This window comes from Gossypium arboreum, chromosome 8 (assembly GCF_025698485.1).
Source record: "Gossypium arboreum isolate Shixiya-1 chromosome 8, ASM2569848v2, whole genome shotgun sequence".
Classification (NCBI taxonomy): Eukaryota; Viridiplantae; Streptophyta; class Magnoliopsida; order Malvales; family Malvaceae; genus Gossypium; species Gossypium arboreum.
The window spans coordinates 3,834,153-3,857,143 of NC_069077.1; the positions used below are offsets into that span (position 1 = coordinate 3,834,153).

At 31.2% G+C, this 22,991-nt stretch overlaps 1 protein-coding gene across 1 annotated transcript; it reads left to right on the forward strand.

Moving 5' to 3' along the window:
* The first annotated feature begins 7,752 nt into the window (after positions 1-7,752).
* LOC108468576 (caffeic acid 3-O-methyltransferase-like) lies at positions 7,753-22,624 on the forward strand. Its single transcript, XM_053031683.1, has 6 exons — positions 7,753-8,174; positions 8,521-8,831; positions 9,433-9,497; positions 9,639-9,671; positions 17,916-18,154; positions 22,345-22,624. The coding sequence occupies exons 1-6, from the start codon at positions 7,753-7,755 to the stop codon at positions 22,622-22,624; spliced, it is 1,350 nt and encodes a 449-aa protein (XP_052887643.1).
* The last annotated feature ends 367 nt before the right edge of the window (positions 22,625-22,991 follow it).

Genomic DNA, 22,991 nt, shown 5'->3' on the forward strand with positions numbered 1-22,991 from the left:
TTCACCCAAAATATTATTTTAATTATATTTTAGTACTTGTTGGAATGGCACCGTTTTGATGGTGTGGGAATATTCCCAATTCAGTCCTCCCTTGTTTTGCGCGCATCCAAATCTATCCTATTTTCCTTCATTTCTTTTTTAAAATTACCCCAAAAATATTGTTTTAATTTAAATTTTATCCTTTTTCACTAGAGGTGTTCATGGGCCGGGCTGGGCCGGGTTCGAGTTTGGCTCAACTAAAAAATATTCCCAAGCCCGACTCGGATAAAATACTAAAACCCGGGCCCGACTCGGTCCGCCAGTATTAATTTTTATATTATTTTATATTATTTTTAAATATATATAATACATCAAAATACTAAAAATATCAAAATAAATATTTCCCAATAAATTGAAAATAAATTTTGAAAAATATGTAGACTTAAATAACACTAAAATAAATGCAACTTAATAAGCAAATGATTCTAAAATAATAAAAAATTAACAAATGCCTTTAAAATAATAAAAAATTAACAATAAAATAAATTTTATACAATATCCAAACAATAACAACAAAATAATAGCAACATAATAGTAAAATGGTAGTAAAATATGGAGAAAACAAGAAAATAATATTCAAAAATAAAAAAAATATGCAGATTTTTTTTGTCCTTTAGTGAATTCGGGCCGGGCCCGGGCTAAAAATACCTTATCCGAGGCCTGGCCCATTTTTTAAATGGGCCTTATTTTTTAGTCCAAGTCCATTATTCGGGCCTATATTTTTACCCAAACCCTCCCACATTTCGGGCGGGCCTTCGGGCCGGGTCGGGTAGCCCGACCCATGCACACCTCTATTTTTCACCCTCTTTTACGTATTTTATTTTATTTTAATATTATTTATATTTTATTAATATCATTATTATATCTATTATCAATATTCTGTTATTATTATCGGTACTAATATAGTTTCAATTAGTATTTATGTGTCTATATGTATATATATGTATATATTTATATAGTACTATTAATGTTTTTTAATATTATTATTATCATTTTGAATATATATATTGTACACGTTTTTCATATATTATGCATGTGCTCTTAATATTATCAATTATATATTTTATATATGTTATGTATATATTTTAATGTTATTAGTTATATATATTTTTATCTTTTGTTTCATGTATATATTTTTATATTATCCTTATTATTATTAATATTAGTATATGTTTTATTATATATGTATATATTTTAATATATATAGGTATATATATATTTATGTAATATTATTAATAGGTGTTTTAACATTATTATTTCTAATATGTATATATTATGTAGATATTTTACTATTATATTATTTATATGCATTTTATATATTACGTATATATATACCTTTTAATATTGTATTTTATATATATCATGTATATATTTGAATACCATATTATATTTTTCTTACATATTATCTTATATATATATATATTTTTTTTATAACTATATATTATGTGTGTATTTTAACATTATACTATGTATATATTTTTTATACTATATATATACTTTGTAATATCTGTTATTATGTTTATATTTCAAATATATATATATGTATGTATATAGGTAACATTATTAGTGTTTTTAATATCATGTTTCCATCACTTTACTAACTATTATTATTATTATTATTATTATTATTATTATTATTATTATTATTATATTCATTGTTTTTATTTCGCGTTTAACACTATTATTACGTTTAATATCACATGCATTGTTATTGTTTTTTAATGTTATTGTCGTATTTATTATGCGTTTCGATGTATTTCTAACTCTTTTATTGTTTCCCACCCATTTTATATCATTTTGTTATTCACTACCTTAAAGAATCTTTTATTCATGTTTTTTTATTAATTTCAATAAATAAAGCAATGAACTGATTTAACATTAAGTCGTCGATTTCATCGCTATGTTGGGTGAAATTCGTCGGCTCGCGTTAAAAACGGGACATCCTTCTAAAAACTCGAAAACTAAAAATTCTCGTTTTTCGATTGGATCACGATTAAATGTAAAATTGAATTCGTATTTTTGAAAATCAAGACAACACATGTTTAATGAGATACCAATTTTGGGCGTCACGAGGGTGCTAATACCTTCCTCGTGCGTAACCGACTCCCGAACCCTGTTTTTCTCTAGATTTTTCGCGTAGACTCAAATTAGGCCTTCATTTTTGTTCAATAATAAATTTTCTTCTCTAAAAAGATGATTTATTAGGTGTCCGATCACACCTAGAAAAAAAGATCGGTGGCGACTCCTTTTTTTTAGTAAAATCAAAAGTCAATTTTCAAATTTTCAATAAATCGCCTCAATTAGCGACCGGAAGCAAAATTTTACGTCGCTACAAGTGATTTTATTTTTATATAAATAGTTAACTTAATATTATTATATTAATAATAAATTTTTATTTTTAAAATATTTAATTTTTCAATATAGTTGTAACAGCCTAATTTTCAGTGGTGTCGGAACAGTGATTCGAGATCACTAAATCAGACAAATGAGTAGGAAATATTATTAATTTAGTGAGTATAAGTTAAACGTGAAGTTAGGAAAAATTTTGAAGTAGTAAATAGTGTACTAAAAATAAATATTAAAATAATTAGAATCGAAAACGAGGTATCAAGACCTTGAGAATTTTAAATCGAGCCATAAATATTTTTATAAATATTTATGGAGTGTTAATAAGTTAGTATTAAAGTTTCGTCAAGAAATTTTAAAGTTCTGATAGTTAATTGAACAAAAAGGACTAAATTGTATTAAATACAAAATTGTGGGAAATGATTAAATAGCTTAAATGATAAAAGAAAGAGGGTTTAAAAGGAAAATAGACCCAAGGTCTCTTTGGTCTGGACGGCAATGGCATGAAATCAGCAAGAAAATAAGGAGAATTAAGGGCAAAATTGGAAAATTACAAAATTTACTTAATAAAGCTAGGACTAAAGTGGAATTATCTAGATTTCTCTTTATTTTTCTGCATTCTCATCAGAAAAAACACCATGGAAGAGTTCCCTTAAGCTGGTTTTTTCATATTTTTACTTCAGGTAAGTTCAATTCTTGATTATTTCTTGAATTTTTTGTGTTTTTGTGACTTTTACAACTAGGTCCACTTGCTAAATTCATTAGTTTTTGATTCTATGAAAGAAATTGAAAGTTGCTATGAATATGTGCTGGAAGTATATGATGACTTGGCTTGGAATTAGAGCTTTAAATTATTTATATGCTGATTTTATTGAAAGAATTGAATAGAAAGTGAATGTTTGGGACCTAATTGTAAAAGAGTTTGAAGTTAGAGTTTTATGTAGAAATTATGAATTTCAACAGTTATGAAATAACTTATAATGTTTAGGAAAAGTATTAATTGAGAAAATTATCTTAATTGAGGGGTTAATTAAGCAAGGACTGAATTGTATGAATTGTGAACTTTGGGGCAAAATGGAAATCAACATTTTGCACTAAAACTGTTTTGGACAGCAGCAGTAGTCTAACTTTGAAAAATCACCAAAAATTCTATAAATGGAATTAGATTATTAATAAAATATGAAATTAAAGCTTATTGAGTCTAGTTTCTTACAGAAGAAATGATGTAAGCAAAGGAATTGTAAATCATGAGATATGATAAATTTTGTGAGATAAGGTCAGAATGATTTCGGGTTCCCCTGTTCTGACTTTGTAAAATCATCAAAAATTAGATAAAAATAATTAGGGGCTTAAATTTATATTTTTAGAATCCTGAATGAGTCTATTTTCAATAGAAACAAACAGGAACATCATTCGAATCCTGTACGAGTAGATAATTAATTTTTAGTGAATAAGGGTCGGAACTGTCAGACAGCAGAACAGGGGAGACATCAATGAATAAACTGTATTAATTGGCCTAACCAAAAATTATGAAATTTTTATAGTAAGAAGATATATGAGTCTAATTTCATGGAAAATTAGAGGATCTTAATTTTGAGTTCCGTAGCTCCAAATATAAATTATTTAGTGACTACGACACGGGTGGATAGTCTGAATATTCACATAAGTAATTAGTGAAAATTATGGATAATGTTACTTACAAGTGTGTTATTTATACCAAGGATGTGGATGGAGAGGAGGAGGAGGAAAAATATATGAATGACTCGTGTATAAATTAAACACATGCCCGATTATAATCGATAAGTGTTGGATTAGAAATGATATAATGTTTTATGTGGAATATTTATTATGAAATTATGAATATCGTTATAATACAAAATTTGTACTTGTGAGTTTATATGGCTAAATTTTAGTGATTATTTGTTAATTTTATGAATTTCATGATGTGTTATTTCATATGTATTAATGATAAAATCGTGAATAATGTAAAAGCATGAAAATTGAATAAATGATCAAATTGAGCATTTCAGTTCAGTGACAAGATGAATTGAAGGAAAAGACCATAGTTGGACCATGGCAACAAGTGATAAGTGATAACTTCGGTTACACTTATCTGATCAAAGATAAGTGAAAGTGATAAGTAATAGCTTCGGCTACACTTATCTGATCAAGGACAAATGACAAGTGAAAAGTGGTAGCTTGCTGCACGATAAGTGAAAAGTGGTAGCCGCCACCGATCGATGAAAAGTGGTAGCTTCTGCTACCTGATAAGTGAAAAGTGGTAGCTTCTGTTACTTGATCAGTGAAAAATGGTAGCTTCGACTACTTGATCAATGAAAAATGGTAACTCCGGCTACCTGATCAGTGAATAGTGGTAGCTTCGGCTACAAGTGACAAGTGATTTCCGTATAAGACCATATCTGGGATATGGCATCGGTGTGATATATGCTACTGTATAAGACCATATCTGGGATATGGCATCAGTGAGATATGTGATTCGTGTAAGACCATAGCTGGGCTATGGCATCGATATGTGATATGTGATTACGTGTAAGACCATAGCTGGGCTATGACATCGATATATGAAGATGTGTAAGACCATAGTTGAACTATGACATCGAGTAAATGAAGTACTCAATTCCGTAAGACGTTCACTAATTTGACAAAGTTTGGTAAGTGTTACATGGAATTATGTGATACAGGAAGTACAAGTTGATAAGATATGAGTATAGAACTTGGTTGATAAATGAATTCATTTGTGATTATATAATTGTTCATATTGAATGTACTGTCCATATGTATTGATAATTCAAACGTATTAATGAATAAAGTTTCGACATGAAATAAATTGAACACGAGACAAATAATTATGAAATTGAACTTGAAATTCATGAAAATGATGGTTATTGATATATGGAGACATGAGACATTGGTATATGAATATGGAAAATATTTGATAAATGTGTTTATTCATAATTATGGAATTATATACCTCATGTGTACTATTTGCATAAAGATGATATTTCAAATACTTTAGTTATTTAAGCTTAAATATGAAACAGTATGAAATCAAGATAAGTTGTTATAAAAATATATTTAGATTACAAAGATATGGCTGATATATGTTGTATGATTACATAACGTGAAATTGTGTATATATATGAGAAATTTAATGAGAAATGAGTCCATACACGTTTCTTGTTATTTATATGAAGTGTACGACTGACAAGGGTGATAAAGTTATAAACAGAGAGTTACATGGGCTGAAAACACGGGCGTGTGACTCTCCAAAGTGTGAAAATTTTTTAAGTGTTGCAAAAGTTTCATATGTTTACGGTTTGGTCCCGAACCACCCTGAATGTATATTTTGGGCCCTATAGGCCCATATAAGGGACGTTAAACATATGTATGAAAGTTTTTAATTTAAAAGAAATTTTATGGCTGATTTTTACATGATTGATCATATTAAGTTCCCCTATTCTAGGCTCGGAATCTTGGTAAGGGTGTTACATATTAATACATATTTAATTACCTATATCTAATCATATAATAATTTATTAATATAATTTATTAATATAATTTATTATTTTAATATATTATTTAATATTTCAATTTCATTTTAATAATAATTTTAAATAATATTCTTCATATGTTATTGAAAAATATTTAATATTAATATTTAAATAATAAATATTTATTAAAATTATAAATATACTAATAATAAATGTTTTGTAGTATACAAGTTAAAATATGCCATAAGTCTATGTACTCTTCACAAATTTAGAATTTAGTCTCTATATTTTTATTTTTAAGAATTTAGTTCCTCTACTTTTAAGATTTGAAAATTAAGTCTAATTGTTAACATTGTTAAATTTTTAATCAATTTTATTGATTTCACATTTTGAAATAAAAATATTTGGTATTCATGTAACTAAAAATGACATTATAATGAATATGAATTTAACAAAATATTTTTAATAATGCTAACAATTGAACCTGAATTTTGATATTGAAAAAGTAGGACTAACACAAAAATAAAAGTACATGGACTAAATTTTAAATTTCTGAAGAGTACAAGGACTTATGACATATTTTAACCTAGTATAAAAATATGAATATTTTAATTATATAAATATGAGAATTTGTTTAAATAATGCTTAGCTTGATTTATCCTTACAATTCTAATGTGTCAATATGTCTTTGTCATATATGTAATATATGTAATTTAAATTAAATTTTAATTAAACATTATTTATTATTAAGTTTATATATGATATTGATTATTACAAAATGTTTTCTTAATATAAAATAAAATTTTGTTTATTAAAAGGAAATTGCACTATAATATTTTATAACAAATATATTTATGTCATGTTTGTTTTACAAAGAACAATATAAAATATAAATTTATAGATATAAAATAAACTCAATTAAACAATGAAAAGATAAGAAAATCTCAAATGTATGGTTGTTTCATTGAAACATCTTTTATGAAATATTGTTAGAAATTTGCCAAACAATAGAAAATATTTTACAGATCCATCAAAACACCGAAAATACTAACATTTCTAAAAAGTAAATAATTTTTCGAAGCAACTTGTAATGAAACAAACGAAGCATCAGTTTGTTTTAGTTTATATTGTAATAATTTGATTTTATACTGAATAATTACTCGAACATATATTTATACGTGTACATTAATTACACTAATTACTTTAAGATAATGGGAATTTTAAAAAATAAAATAAAATTACCTTTAACTAATAAGCGTTAGTTGTAGTGATGTTTATAAAAATAAGTTTTATTTTATCATTTCTAAAAATTATTTGATAAAGTTTTAAAAATCATAAATTTTATAAATTTTAATTTTTCAAGTAAATAAAATAAACATTAAATTTTATAAATTATTTAAAAAATTAAAAACTTATTTTTACTATTTTATTTAATTTACCTCATTAAAAATTAAAACTAAATATAAATTAAATAAAAAGTAAGATTCAATTCCATTTAAATAACCCGTTGTTCTTACTTACATTTCATTAAGTATTCAAATATCTCGATTTAGCGTGGTTTTTCTTGATTATATTCTTATCTTCACAATTATATATTTAAATAATAAGAAAATATTGTATGAAACATATTAACCTATTTTATTAATATAAACAAATGATTTTTGGCATATGGGTGAGTGGTTCTAGATTCAACTCATCCATTATTGCATGCCTTCAACCTTCCATTCTTGACTGGCTTGCTATAGCTACTTGCAACTGGATGTTTCTTTTACCTATATAAATTGAGGATCAGTTGTTTTGAATATATACTTGGTAATTAAAGCTTCATCTTCTTTCTCTAATATATTCAACCACCATGAATGATTCTTCATTGTTCTGCAGTTCATCAAATCACGAAGAAAAAGCTGACGTTTTGCAAGCCATGCATTTAGCTACCATTTCATCACTTCCTTTCACTTTGAAAGTCGCCGTCGATCTCGGCTTGTTAGATATTATAGCCAAAGCCGCCGACACTCCTCCTGGTACGGTGTCGGTTGCTGAGATCGTCTCTAAGCTTCCCACCAATAATCCAAACGCCACTTCCATTGTTGATCGAATGCTCAGGCTTTTGGCCGCTCACTCCATCTTGACCTGTGACCAAATCACTGGCCAATATGGCCTGACCCAAAGATCATATGGTCTTGCATCAGTCGGCAAATACTTCTTTCAAAATGAAGATGGAGTCTCCTTTGCTCCTTTGCTACGTATGTTTCTCGAAAAATACATCCTCGAATGCTGGTAATTAGGTCTTTCCTTTTCTCACATTTATCCATTATTCTGATATGACAACTCATGCTAAAAAGGAAACACCATCAATAAGTCGGCTAAACTCCAGGAAATATAGAACAAATAAGAGAGCAATTCGTTGCACCTTCGAAAAGACTGATGGTGTTTTATGTAAGACCCCTAGGGCCAAGAATAAGGATTGTCTCTCTCTCAGCTACCTTTCTCCCTCCTAAATACTCACAACACCTATGACTCACCATCTTTTGGATGAACTATCATCAACCATTGTGATCTTATCTTGGTGTCAACAATCTATATGTTGTGTTTTCATATAAATATATATATTTCTTTGTTACAGGAAATTCTTGAAGGATGTGACATTGGAGGGAGGATTCTCATGCAACAGAGCATTTGGGAAGCATTTGTTTGAGCTGCTGGCGGATGATGATGATATGTCGAAATCTTTCAATCAAGCAATGTCAATTTACACCACTTTAATAATGAACCAAGTTCTTGAAACTTACAAAGGATTTGAGGGTGTGAGCCAAGTGGTCGATGTGGGAGGTGGAATTGGTACCAACCTTAAGCTCATTGTTTCAAAGCATCCACAGATTAGGGGTATTAATTTTGACCTACCCCAAGTTATTAAAGATGCAGTTCCTTGCCCAGGTAATATTATATTGGTCAAATTCTACTAGTAGTCCATATACTATGTGTAAGTTTTGAATTTAGTCCGTATATTTTAATTTGATCAATTTCAATATTAGTACTTTTCATATTGATCTAATTTAGTCTTTATACTTTTTAATAATTTTAAATTTTAATCCTGAAAAATCCGTTTGGCTAAAATTTTCAATTAATTATATACTATGCGTAAAGTTGTAGATTTAATCTATGTTCTCCAATTTAATCATTTTAGTACCCAAAATTTTCAAATTTAGAAATTTCAGTTTTGACATAAATGATAGAATTTAAATCCATTAACTGGCTTTTTGTAAGTAATATGTGAAAATATAAAGTTGACATGGCATTACAGATATAATATATTTGTTACAAATGATTTTAGAAATAGCATAACTTAATTAATTTAATAATTAGTGTTTGATCAAAGCTGAAATTTCAAATTTTGAAAAATATAAGGATTAAATCCACAACTTACACATAATATACGAAGGCTAATAACAAATTTTAACCTATTGTATTATTTCTTAATTTGCTTTTCCAACACCGAAATTAATAATTTTCTGTCATTTTCTTTGTTACATTTTAGGGGTGGAGCATGTAGCAGGAGATATGTTTACGGAAATTCCTAAAGCTGAAGTTATTTTCATGAAGGTTTGTATTTAGAAATACACAAATCCACACTAAATTTTTAATGAAGGTTAATGTTTGATGATTAGTTCCTATGAACCGACATAAATGATACCTTAGTTTCATTTTGAAGGTTAATGTTTGATGTTGTGTTTTTTTCTTCAGTCGATGCTTCATGATTGGGGCGATGATAGATGCATGAAGTGTTGAAAAGTCAACAAAGGTAGGAAGCAACTTGTTAAAAAGGTGAAGCAAGTTGCACCGAATGTTGAAAAGTTGAATGGGATAATTGCAATTTTGGTCCCTAATTTTTTAGGCCATTTGCAAGTTAGTCCCTGAACTTCAACTATAAATAGACCTTCTCATTTTTCATTTCAACTATCCCAACCAATCTTTCTCTCTTAGTTTTCTCTCTTCTCCCATTTGAGAATTCTTAAGGAATTCTATTTGTTTGTAATATTTTGGAGATAGTAAAGTTATCATCTGGTGTTAGTGCCCGATGACGTAGGTATAATTTACCGAACCTCGTTAAAACTCTTGTGTTCTTTCTTGTCCTATTTTTCTTTCAATATTTGAGGGTATAATAGTAGTATTTAATTGTGCTATTAAATTACTATAGAAGGGATATTCTGACTAAGGAAAGACTTGGTATTTAAGAGATCCTTGTGATCCACCTCTCTTCCTTGGGAATTGAACTTTGTGTGATTTTTTAGTACAATAATTTACACGCTTCCGACCCTATTGGAACAACAAGTGGTATCAAGAGCCGAAGGTTAATCGTAGTATGCTCTGTGGTTGCAGTTTAAACTGATCTTCCACATCAGAAAAGATTCCCTTAGGTATATTGAAAGATTATGGAGAAAACGGTCGGTTTAGGAGCTTCAACATTGTCCATGTGGACAAGACCGACAGTTGCAAATGCAAGATTGGCCGTGGAGATCTTTGATGGCACGGACCATTTTGGTATGTGGCAAAGTGAAGTTTTAGAGGCCCTTTTTCAGCAGGGTCTAGACATTGCCATTGATGAAGAGAAACCAGATGATGTATAGGAGAAAGATTGGAAGGCGATCAATCGGTTGGCATGTGGCACAATTCGATCATGCCTTTCTCGAGAGCAGAGGTATGCTTTTTCAAAGGAGACTTCTGCAAATAAGTTTTGGGTGGTACTTGAAGAAAAATTTTTGAAGAAAAACAGTCAAAATAAGCTCCACTTGAAGAAAAGACTGTTTCGCTTCACTTACGTCCCAAGTACCACAATGAATGATCACATCACCAAATTTAATCAGTTAGTCACTGATTTGCTAAATATGGATGAGACATTCAAAGATGAAGATTTGGCTTTGATGCTGTTGGGGTCACTTCCTGAGGAGTTTGAGTTCCTAGAAACTACTCTACTTCATGGCAGGAGTGATATATCTCTGAGCGAAGTCTGTGCGGCCTTATACAGTTATGAACAGAGAAAGAATGACAAACAGAAAAACTCAATCAGAGATACAGAAGCTTTAGTAGTCCGAGGTCGTTCATACACTCGGAAGAAAACTCAGAAGGGGAGATCAAAGTCAAAGTCCAGACTTGGGAAAGATGAATGTGCCTTTTGTCATGAGAAAGGCCACTGGAAGAAAAATTGTCCAAAGCTGAAGAATAAGGGAAAAGCTGCTGTAGATGCTTGTGTTGTAAAGCATGATACCAGTGACTCTGAACTATCACCGGTTGCATCATCATCGTCGTTCCATTCAGATGAGTGGATTTTGGATTCGGGTTGTACCTATCATATGTCTCCTAACCGGGAGTGGTTCTCTAATTTAGTAGAACTAAATGGAGGAGTTGTTTATATGGGCAATGACAATGCCTGTAAAACTGTTGGGATAGGTTCAATCCAATTAAAGAATCAAGATGGATCAACTAGAGTTCTGACTGATGTTCGGTACGTGCCCAGTTTGAAGAAAAATCTCATCTCATTGGGAGCCTTGGAATCCAATGGTTCAGTTGTTACTATGAGAGATGGGGTTTTGAAAGTGACATCTGGCGCACTTGTGATATTGAAGGGCATCAGGAAAAATTGTAATGGCGTAAATTCAAGGTTATCGGAACAATGGTTTCGTAACCATAGATCCGATTTAAAGAGAAATTTATTTCAATATTTTTGCTTGAAAATTGATATGATAGGAAAATCGTATGAAAATATTGATAGGTAAATTTTATCGATTTAGTGATTAGTTAGAAAAAGAAATTATTGAAGAAATTGGGTAAAATAAGGTATCGGGACCTCTATCTCGTAAAACTGAGTCGAAAATAATTTTATAAATATTTATGAAATGTTATTAATGTGGTATTAAAATTTCGTTAGGAAATTTTAATGTTTGGGTAGTCAATTAAATGAAAAAGACTAAATTGTAATAGGTGTAAAAGTTGCTAGAGTGATTAAATAGCTTAAGAGTCTAATGAGAAAGGATTTAAAAGGCAATTAGACCCAAAATTTATTTGGGCTGGACGGCAAGGGTATGAAATCAGCAGAAAATTTGATAAATTAAGGGTAAAATTAGAATATTACAAAATTAACAAAATAAAACTAGGACTAAATAGGAAATATCTAGATTTCTTTTCATTTCTCTTCAATTCCAGCAGCCAAAAACGCCATAGGAGGGTTCCCTAAGATGGTATTTCATAATTTTTGCACCAAGTGAGTTAATCCTTGCCTTTTTCTTGTAATTTTTGTGTTTCTAAGACTTTTACAACTAGGTCCTACTATTAAATTCATTAGTTTTTGATTTCATGGATGAAATTGAAAGTCACCATGGTTGAGTGCTGTAATTTTATGATGAAATAGAATGAAATTAAAGCTTTAATTTGTTTATGAGATGATTTTATTAGGTAATTTCAATAGAAATTGATTTTTAGGACCTAATTATGAAAATGCTTGGAATTAAAGTCTATTGCTGAAATTCTGATTCCTAAAGGTTGTAAACTAGTTTAAGGTGCTAGAATAAAATATTAATTAAGAAAAATCAGCTCAATTGAGAGGCTAATTGAGTAGGGACGAAATTATCATTTATTAAAAGCTTAGGGGAAAAATGGTAATAAACAGCTTGCACAAAAACAGTTTGGACAGCAACAGTAGACTAATTTTGAAAAATCACTATAAATTGTAGAAATCGAATTAGAAGATGAAAAAAATATAGAATTAAATCTTATTGAGTCTAGTTTCTCATAGAAGAAATAGTGTAAGCAATGGATTTGTAAATTTTGAGATATAATAAATTTTGTGAGACAAGGTCAGAATGAATTCGGGTTCCCCTGTTCTGACTTTGAAATATCATAAATAATTGAATAAAAACAATTATGGGCTTAAATTTATATTTATAGAATCCTTAATGAGTCTATTTTTAAGATAAACAAATGAGAACATTATTTGAATTCTGTATGAAGAGATAATTAATTTTTAGTGAAGAAGGGTCAGAACTATCGACAGCAGAACAGGGGTGACTTTAAAGAATAAACTGTACTTATTGGATAAACCAAAAATTCTGAAAATTTTATGGTAAAAAGATATATGAGTCTAATTTCAGGTAAAATTAACGGATCTTAATTTGGAGTTCCGTATCTCAAGTTATAAATAATTTAGTGACTATGACTCAAGTAGACAGCTTTGAATGAACTATAAATAATAGTTGAATTATAGAGAATGTTGCATATGAACATGAAATGTATTAAATTGATAATTAAATTTATTTATTTAGATCCGGAAGATTCAAATCTGAAGCTAGATCGAGGAAAGGAAAAAGTTCGGGATTAGTAGATTTTATTGTTTACAAACAAGTATCAAGGTAAGTTCGTGTAACTTGAATTATATTCTTAAATGCTTGAAATGCATGTTTTTGATATCAATATGATTTGAATGTTCATTATATGGAAATTAATGAAACATTGAAATATTTGATAAAATGGGAAGAAATCCCGTTTGAATGAAAGGAAAAATCGATGGATCGCTGAAAAGGAATTGACGGTAAAAGGATCTAGCCGGACGGGTGATCCTATCTGATATAGCCCTCCGAAGAATATGTGTAAAATGGATTTAGCCGGACGGGTAATCCGAATTAGGGTCTGAATTTAGCTCGGACTGGTAATTGGATCCAAGCTCATTAGAGTAATTGTTGTTGCAGGATTTAGCCTGGATGGTAATCCCGACAATACTCTATGAGTTTATATTGCAGGGGGTTTAGCCTGGACTGGTAATCCCGCTGCAAGGTTGAGGTTCGCGAGAGTGTGCTCTTTGAAATGGATATGTGCGCACATGAATATGAATTGACGGACTCGGAATTGTACACTAAAAGTGTGCCTCTGAAAATCCATCGAAATTCTGATAAATTCAAAGGGATAAATATGGAAAAATAACAAGGAAATGAAAATCATGGTATTGATGAGCTCATCAATCATAGTATATATTATTGGTACATGGAAATTATTGTACTAACTTGAATGTTGAGTTTGTGCATATTAGGGTAATAATGCATTGAATGGATATATGGATGTTTATTGTATTGTATTGAAAATATTAGGTAAGTATAATTCTTGTTACATGAGCTTACTAAGCACAAAGTGATTACCCCGTTTCCTTTTTCCCTGTTTTGTAGTGTTAAGAGCTCGGAGGTCAGATTTGGTCGGAGACACATCACACTGTCAACCTCAGGATTTCGGTATATAAAGAAACTTTATTTTGGAAATCAATGGCATGTATAAGCTAACAAAGTAAATGTTAACGTGAAATAAAGGTAAAGTTAGCCATTAGTATGGTTAATAAAACTGGTTATAGATATGTGATGACGTTATCTTATATAAATGCATGAATCTATCATGAACATATGTTGAATTGATTTGGTTGATGTGGATTGGTCTCGATTTAATATTACAGGGAAGGTTAGATATTTATAAAAGGGCTATATTGAATATAAAAAAAAATTTTAATTCGTAAACTCCGGTAATGCCTCGTACCCTATTCCGGCAATGAATACGGGTAGGGGTATTACAAAAATAACTTATATTACTACCAAGGTAGTACAGTTATTGGAGCAGTCGCTGCAGCTTCCGGTAACAAAGAATTGGACTCAATGCAGTTGTGGCATATGAAGTTGGGACATGCCAGCGAAAAATCCTTGCAAATTCTGGCAAAGCAAGGATTGTTGAAAGGTGCAAAGGCTTGCAAATTAAAATTTTACGAGCATTGTGTTCTGGGAAAGCAAAAGAGAGTGAAATTCGGCACTGCTATCCATAATACAAAAGGTATTTTGGAATATGTTCACTTAGATGTGTGGGGGCCTTCCAAAACACTTTCGTTGGGAGGAAAACACTACTTTGTTACTTTTGTTGATGACTTTTCCAGAAGAGTTTGGGTGTATACCATGAAAACTAAGGATGAAGTGCTTGGAGTTTTTCTTAAATGGAAAACTATGATCGAAAACCAGACTGCCAAGAAAATCAAGCGGCTTAGGACGGACAATGGAGGGGAATATAAAAGTGATCTGTTCTTCGATGTGTGCCAAGAGTATGGTATTGTTCGACACTTCACAGTTAGGGATACACCACAGCAGAATGGAGTGGCAGAGCGTATGAATCGAACATTGCTGGAGAAAGTTCGATGTATGTTGTCCAATGCTGGGTTGGGCAAGCAATTTTGGGCTGAGGCTGTGACATACGCTGGCCATCTTGTTAATCGTTTGCCATCATCTACATTAGAAAGGAAAACTCCTATGGAGGTATGGTCTGGAAAACCGACTACAGATTATGATTCCTTACATGTGTTTGGATCCACTACATATTACCATGTGAAGGAGTCAAAGTTAGATCCGAGGGCAAAGAAAGGTCTCTTTATGAGAATCACTTCTGGAGTGAAGAGATTTCGTCTTTGGTGCTTAAGCACAAAGAAAATAATCTGTAGCAGAGATGTTACCTTTGAAGAATCTACCACATTAAAAAAGGTAGCAGATGAAGATATTCAGACAAGCGATACTCCACAGCAGGTGGAGTGTACTCCAAAACAGGTGGAGTTTGAGCAGATGGGGATTTGCCCAGTTAATAAGTCTAATTCTCCAGCCACAATAGAGGAATTAGAGGTTGAAGAGGTTCTGACCCAAGAATCGTTAAGTACACCAAAACCAGTTGCAGTTGCAAGGCCACGGAGAGAAATTCGTAGACCTGCTCGATTTATTGATATGGTGGCCTACGCCCTTCCCGTTGTTGATGATGATATTCCTGTCACTTATCAAGAAGCAATCCAAAGCTTAGAAAGTGATAAATGGAAAAGCGCCATGGATGAAGAAATGCAGTCTCTCCGGAAGAATAATACTTGGGAGTTGGCGCAATTACCGAAAGGTAAAAGGGCAATCAGATGCAAATGGGTATTCGTAAAGAAAGATGGATCTTCTAGCAAGAAAGATGTTCGCTACAAGGCAAGATTGGTAGCTAAAGGCTACGCTCAGAAAGAGGGAATTGACTACAATGATGTATTTTCCCCTATTGTGAAGCATTCCTCCATTAGAATTTTGTTAGCCTTGGTAGCACAGTTGAATTTGGAGCTAGCTCAACTTGATGTTAAGACGGCTTTCTTGCATGGTGAGTTAGAAGAGGAGATCTATATGACTCAGCCCGAAGGATACAAAGATGCTGGTGGTAGAAATTGGGTTTGTAAGCTGAACAAATCGCTATATGGATTGAAGCAATCCCCGAGGCAGTGGTACAAGCAATTTGATAGCTTTATGAGAAGGCAGAAGTACACAAGAAGCAAATATGACAATTGTGTGTATTTACAGAAGCTGTATGACGGATCTTTCATTTATCTACTCTTGTATGTTGATGATATGTTAATCGCTCAAGAGCCAAAAGAGATAGATAAGTGAAGGCTCGGTTGAATCAAGAGTTCGAGATGAAAGATCTAGGTGAGGCCAAGAAGATTCTCGGTATGGAGATAAGTAGAGATAGACAGAGAGGCAAGCTTTGTTTGAATCAGAAGCAATATCTGAAAAAGGTATTACAATGTTTTGGTCTAAATGAAAACACAAAACATGTAAGTACCCCACTTGCTTCTCATTTGAAACTTAGTTCTCAATTATCTCCGAAAACTGAAGAAGAAAGAGAATATATGGCAAAAGTCCCATATGCTAATGCAGTTGGGAGTTTGATGTATGCGATGGTGTATACGCGGCCTGACATTTCACAAGCTGTTGGAGTTGTGAGCAGGTATTTGCATGATCCTGGAAAAGGACATTAGCAAGCTGTGAAATGGATTCTACGGTATCTTCAAAAAACCGTAGACATTGGTTTAGTTTTTTGAGAAGGATGAAACACTTGGTCAGTTTGTAGTTGGATATGTTGATTCCGACTTTACTGGTGATTTAGATAAACGTTGTTCAACTACGGGGTATCTGTCTACAGTAGCTGTGTCTACTACAAAGGCAGAATATATGGCAGTTACAGAAGCTGTTAAGGAGGCTATTTGGCTTAATGGATTGTTGAAAGACTTGGGAGTTGTTCAAAGTCACATTAGTCTATATTGTGACAGTCAGAGCGCTATTCATTTAGCGAAAATCAAGTCTATCATTCAAGAACCAAGCATATCGACGTAAGATATCACTTTGTGCGGGAAGTCTTTGAAAAAAGAAAAATTCTACTTCAGAAGATTCCGACAGCAGATAATCCCGCAGATATGATGACCAAGGTGGTAACAACAGTCAAGTTTAATCATTGTTTGAACTTGATTAACATCCTGATAATTTGAGCACCTTCAGGTGTATAGCGCTCGAGAGCGCATTTGTAGGCACTACAAAAGATAGCTTTATCGAATTTGGGGAGTTGAAGGAAGTGTGTGAAGATGTGATTATCCTAATCAAATCTTCAAGGTGGAGATTGTTGAAAAGTCAACAAAGGTAGGAAGCAACTTGTTAAAAAGGTGAAGCAAGTTGCACCGAATGTTGAAAAGTTGAATGGGATAATTGCAATTTTGGTTCCTAACTTTTTAGGCCATTTGCAAGTTAGTCCCTGAACTTCAACTATAAATAGACCTTCTCATTTTTCATTTCAACTATCCCAACCAATCTTTCTCTCTTAGTTTTCTCTCTTCTCCCATTTGAGAATTCTTAAGGAATTCTATTTGTTTGTAATATTTTGGAGATAGTAAAGTTATCATCCGGTGTTAGTGCCGGGGCGTAGGTATAATTTACCGAACCTCGTTAAAACTCTTGTGTTCTTTCTTGTCCTATTTTTCTTTCAATATTTGAGGGTATAATAGTAGTATTTAACCGTGCTATTAAATTTCTATAGAAGGGATATTCTGACTAAGGAAAGACTTGGTATTTAAGAGATCCTTGTGATCTACCTCTCTTCTCTGGGAATTGAACTTTCTGTGATTTTTTAGTACAATAATTTACACGCTTCCGACCCTATTGGAACAACATGAAGTTACTCAAAGTATGTTATGATGCATTGCCTGAAAAGGGTAAAATTGTATCGGTGGAATCCATTATACCGGAAATACCAGAGACAGACGTTATAACGAAAACAATCTTCCAACGAGACGTAGCTTTGTTTCACATTCTTCCAGGTGCTAAAGAGAGGACCAAACAAGAGTTGGAGGCATTGGCCAAACAAGCTAGTTTCTTTTCTTTAAAAATCGTTTGTCCTGTTTATAACATGTGGGTTATGGAAATTTGCAAAGCTGATTTATTGGTTTCAATGACTTGGGTTAATCAATCCTCATCATCTCTGCAGTGGATCATCTCTGAATTTCTTTTCTTAATAATATAATGTTTTATTTATATTGAAGACTTAATTGTTGTACGCATTTGCTTGTTGTTCTTAATATTCGAAATAATTTTAGAGATATCATGCTTAAAGCCACCTGTTAAAAATTTTAGAAGCAAGTTGATAGTGATTGCAGATGTAATGGCCTAAATTTAAGGTTATCGGAATAGTGGTTTCGTAATTACAAATCCGATTTAAAGAGAAATTTATTTCAATATTTTTGCATGAAAATTGATATGATAGGAAAATCGTATGAAAATATTGATAGAAAAAATTTACCGATTTAGTGGTTAGTTAGAAAAAGAAATTATTGAAAAAATTGGGTCAAAACAAAGTATCGATACCTCTATCTCGTAAAACTGAGTCAAAAATAATTTTATAAATATTTATGAAATGTTAGTAATGTGGTATTAAAATTTCGTTAGGAAATTTTAACGTTTGGGTAGTTAATTAAATAAAAAGGACTAAATTGTAAAAGGTGTAAAAGTGGATGAGATGATTAAATAGCTTAAGTATCTAATGAGAGAGGATTTAAAAGGAATTAGACCTAAAATTTATTTGGGCTGGACGGCAAGGGCATGAAATCAACATAAAAATTAATAAATTAAGGATAAAATTGGAATATTGCAAAATTAACTAAATAAAGCTAGGACTAAATAGGAAATATCTAAATTTCTCTTCATTTCTCTTCAATTCCAGCAGCTAAAAACGCCATAGAAGGGTTCTCTAAGCTGATATTACATAATCTTTGCACCAAGTGAGTTAAGCCTTGCCTTTTTCTTGTAATTTTCGTGTTTCTAAGACTTTTACAACTAGGTCCTACTATTAAATTCATTAGTTTTTGATTTCATGGATGAAATTGAAAGTCACCATGGTTGAGTGCTGTAAGTTTATGATGAAATAGAATGAAATTAAAGCTTTAATTTGTTTATGAGATGATTTTATTAGGTAATTTCAATAGAAATTGATTTTTAGGACCTAATTGTGAAAATGTTTGGAATTAAAGTCTATTGCTGAAATTATGATTCCTAAAGGTTGTAAACTAGTTTAAGGTGATAGAATAAAGTGTTAATTAAGAAAAATCAGCTCAATTGAGAGGCTAATTGAGTAGGGACGAAATTGTTATTTATTAAAAGCTTAAGGGAAAAATGGTAATAAACAGCTTGCACTAAAACAGTTTGGACAGCAGCCGTAGACTAACTTTGAAAAATCACCATAAATTGTAGGAATCGAACTAGAAGATGAAAAAAAATATATAATTAAAGGTTATTGAGTCTAGTTTTTCATAGAAGAAACGGTGTAAGCAATGGATTTGTAAATTTTGAGATATAATAAATTTTGTGAGACAAGGTTAGAATGAATTCGAGTTCCCCTGTTCTGAATTTGAAAAATCATAAACAATTGAATAAAAATAATTAGGGGCTTAAATTTATATGTCTAGAATCCTGAATGAGTCTATTTTCAATAGAAACAAACAGAAATATCATCCGAATTCATTATGAAGAGATAATTAATTTTTAGTGAAGAACGGTCAGAACTGTTAGATAGTAGAAAATGGGTGACATTAAAGAATAAATTGTACTTATTAGCTAAACCAAAAAATTCTGAAAATTTTATGGTAAGAATATATATGAGTCTAGTTTCATGGAAAATTAACGGATCTTAATTTGGAGCTCTGTAGCTCAAGTTATAAATAATTTAGTGACTATGACTCAAATAAACAGCTTTGAATGAACTATAAATAATAATGAAATTATAGAGAGTGTTGCATATGAACATGAAATGTATTAAATTGATAATTAAATTTATTTATTTAGACCCAGAAGATTCAAATACGAAGCTAGATCGAGGAAAGGAAAAAGTTCAGGATTAGTAGATTTTTGTACATGAACAAGTATCAAGGTAAGTTCATGTAACTTGAATTATATTCTTAAATGCTTAAAATGTATGTTATTGAGGTGAATATGATTTAAATGTTCATTATATGAAAATTGACGAAACATTGATATATTTGATAAAAATGGGAAGGAATCCCGGTTGAATAAAAGGAAAATTCGATAGATCTCTGAAAAGGAATTGACGGTAAAAAGGATCTAGCCCAAACGGGTGATCCTATCCTGAAATAGCCCTCCCGAAGAATATGTATAAAAGGGATTTAGCCCGGATGGGTAATCCGAATTAGGGTCTGAATTTAGCCTGGACTGGTAATTCAGATCCAAGCTCATTAGAGTAATTGTCGTTGCAGGGGATTTAGCCTGGAATGGTAATCCCGACAATACTCTATGAGTTTATATTACAGGGGATTGAGCCTAGACTGGTAGTCCCACTGTAAGGATGAGGTTCGCAGGAGTGTGCTCTCTGAAATGGAAATGTGTGCACATAAATATGAATTGGCGGACCCGAAAATGTACACTAAAAGTGTACCTCTGAAAATCCATCGAAATTCCGAGAAATTCAACGGGATAAATATGAAAAAATAACAAGGAAATGGAAATCATGGTATTGATGAACACATCAATCATCATATATATATTATTGATACATGGAAATTATTGTACTAACTTGAATGTTGAGTTTGTGCATGTTAGGGTAATAATGCATTGAATGGATATATGAATGTTTATTGTATTGTATTGAAAATATTAGGTAAGTATAATTCTTGTTACATGAGCTTACTAAGCACAAAGTGCTTACCCTGTTTCATTTTCCCCTGTTTTGTAGTGTTAAGAGCTCGGAGGTCGGATTTGGTCAGAGATACATCACACTATCAACCTCAGGACTTCGATATATAAAGAAACTTTATTTTGGAAATCAATGGCATGTATAAGCTAATTAAGTAAATGATTCTGTGAAATGAATATAAGGTTAGCCAATGGTATGACTAACAAATCTTGGTTTTGTTGTGTGATGAGGCTATCTTATAAATATGCATGAATCTATCTTGAAAATATGTTGAATTGGATTGTTTGATTTGGATGAGTTTCGGTTTAAAATTGCAGGGAAGGTTAGATATCTATAAAGGGGTTATATTTAGTTTAAAAAAAATTTAAATTAATTCGTAAACTCTGGCAATGCCTCGTACCCTATTCCAGCAATGAATACGGGTAGGGGGTGTTACAGCAGACCTGTTACAATATTAATATTTTATTATATTATTTTTTTAAACAATAATTTAAGAGATTTTGCAAATCGTTGAACCGAGTCACTCCTTTCATAACTTGCCTCTTTCGAATATTTTATAGATAGTGGTTTCTATCATATTTATAAATTTTTATTTTAATTATTAATGTTATTAAAATTTAATATTATGGTCACTTTTCACGTTAATTTATTAATAGTGATTTTTTAATTGATATAATGATAAGTTTAGCTCTCCGATATTTATAAATTCTATTAATTTAATCTTAATTCTAAAAATTAATAAATATAATATTTAATTTTATACATTTTATCAATTTAATTTTACTTCTTAAAATTTAAAACCAAAAATATTTAAAATTTTATTTTGGTAAAAATATATACAAAATTATAAATAAATAAATATCCATTTTTGACATTTTATTTTATTAACCCATATTTAAACTTTTCATTTTTAGTTTATTTTATAAACAATAAATTTTATTTAACATATGGCCTTACTCATTAATTCTCGTCAAATTTGTTAAGTGATAAGTATCGCTTTCACCTACAACCTTTGACATTAATAACTCTTATTTCAAATTTCTTGATTTCCACATCCTTCATCATCGTACTATCGAACTAAAAATTGATTATGAAGTTGTGTGACCTTCTACCTACTGAACTTCCAGAACTTCATCCTCGTCCATATATCCTCAGTCATATCTAAATACAATAAATTTATTTTAAGTAACAACCTAAAAATTTAATTCCTACATTTTTCTAACTTAGTTTTAAAACAATTCTTTAATTAAAATTTATTTGAAGAAAATTTGATCATTCAAACACCATAAAATATCGGGTTTTTTTTATAAAATCAATCAAATTTCCCGAAGTTCTCTTCCCAAACGCAACGAAAATTGCTTGTTCTTCTTATTTGATCCTCTCTTTTACACCGGATCAGCTGTTTTGAATATATTCATCTTCTTTCTCTAACATATTCAACCGCCACGGATGATTCTTCACTGTTCTGCAGTTCATCAAATCATGAAGAAGAAGCTGATGTTTTGCAAGCCATGCATTTAGCTTCCATTTCATCACTCCCTTTCACTTTGAAAGTCGCCGTTTATCTCGGCTTGTTAGAGATCATAGCCAAAGCCGCCGATACTCCTGGTACGCTGTCGGTTTCCGAGACCGTCTCTAAGCTCCCCACCAATAACCCAGACACCCCCTTCCATTGTTGATCGAATAACCAAATCACCGACCAAGATGGTCTCACCCAAAGATCTTACGGCCTTGCATCAGTCGGTAAATATTCCTTCAAAATGAAGATGGAGTCCCCTTTGCTGCTTTGCTTCGTCTCCATCTCGAAAAATACGTAATCGAATGCTGGTAATTGAAGTCTTTATTTAATTTTTCATCTAAATATCATATTTTCAAATATAAATATATTGTTTATTGTAGGAAATTCTTGAAAGATGTGACACTGAAAGGTAGGTTTTCATCTAAAGAATGCATTTGAGAAGCACTTGTTTGAGCTTGGGTTGTCGAAATTTATAAAAGTGTTGATCTCAACGACTCGGATTAATCCATCGTCATCATCTTCACAGC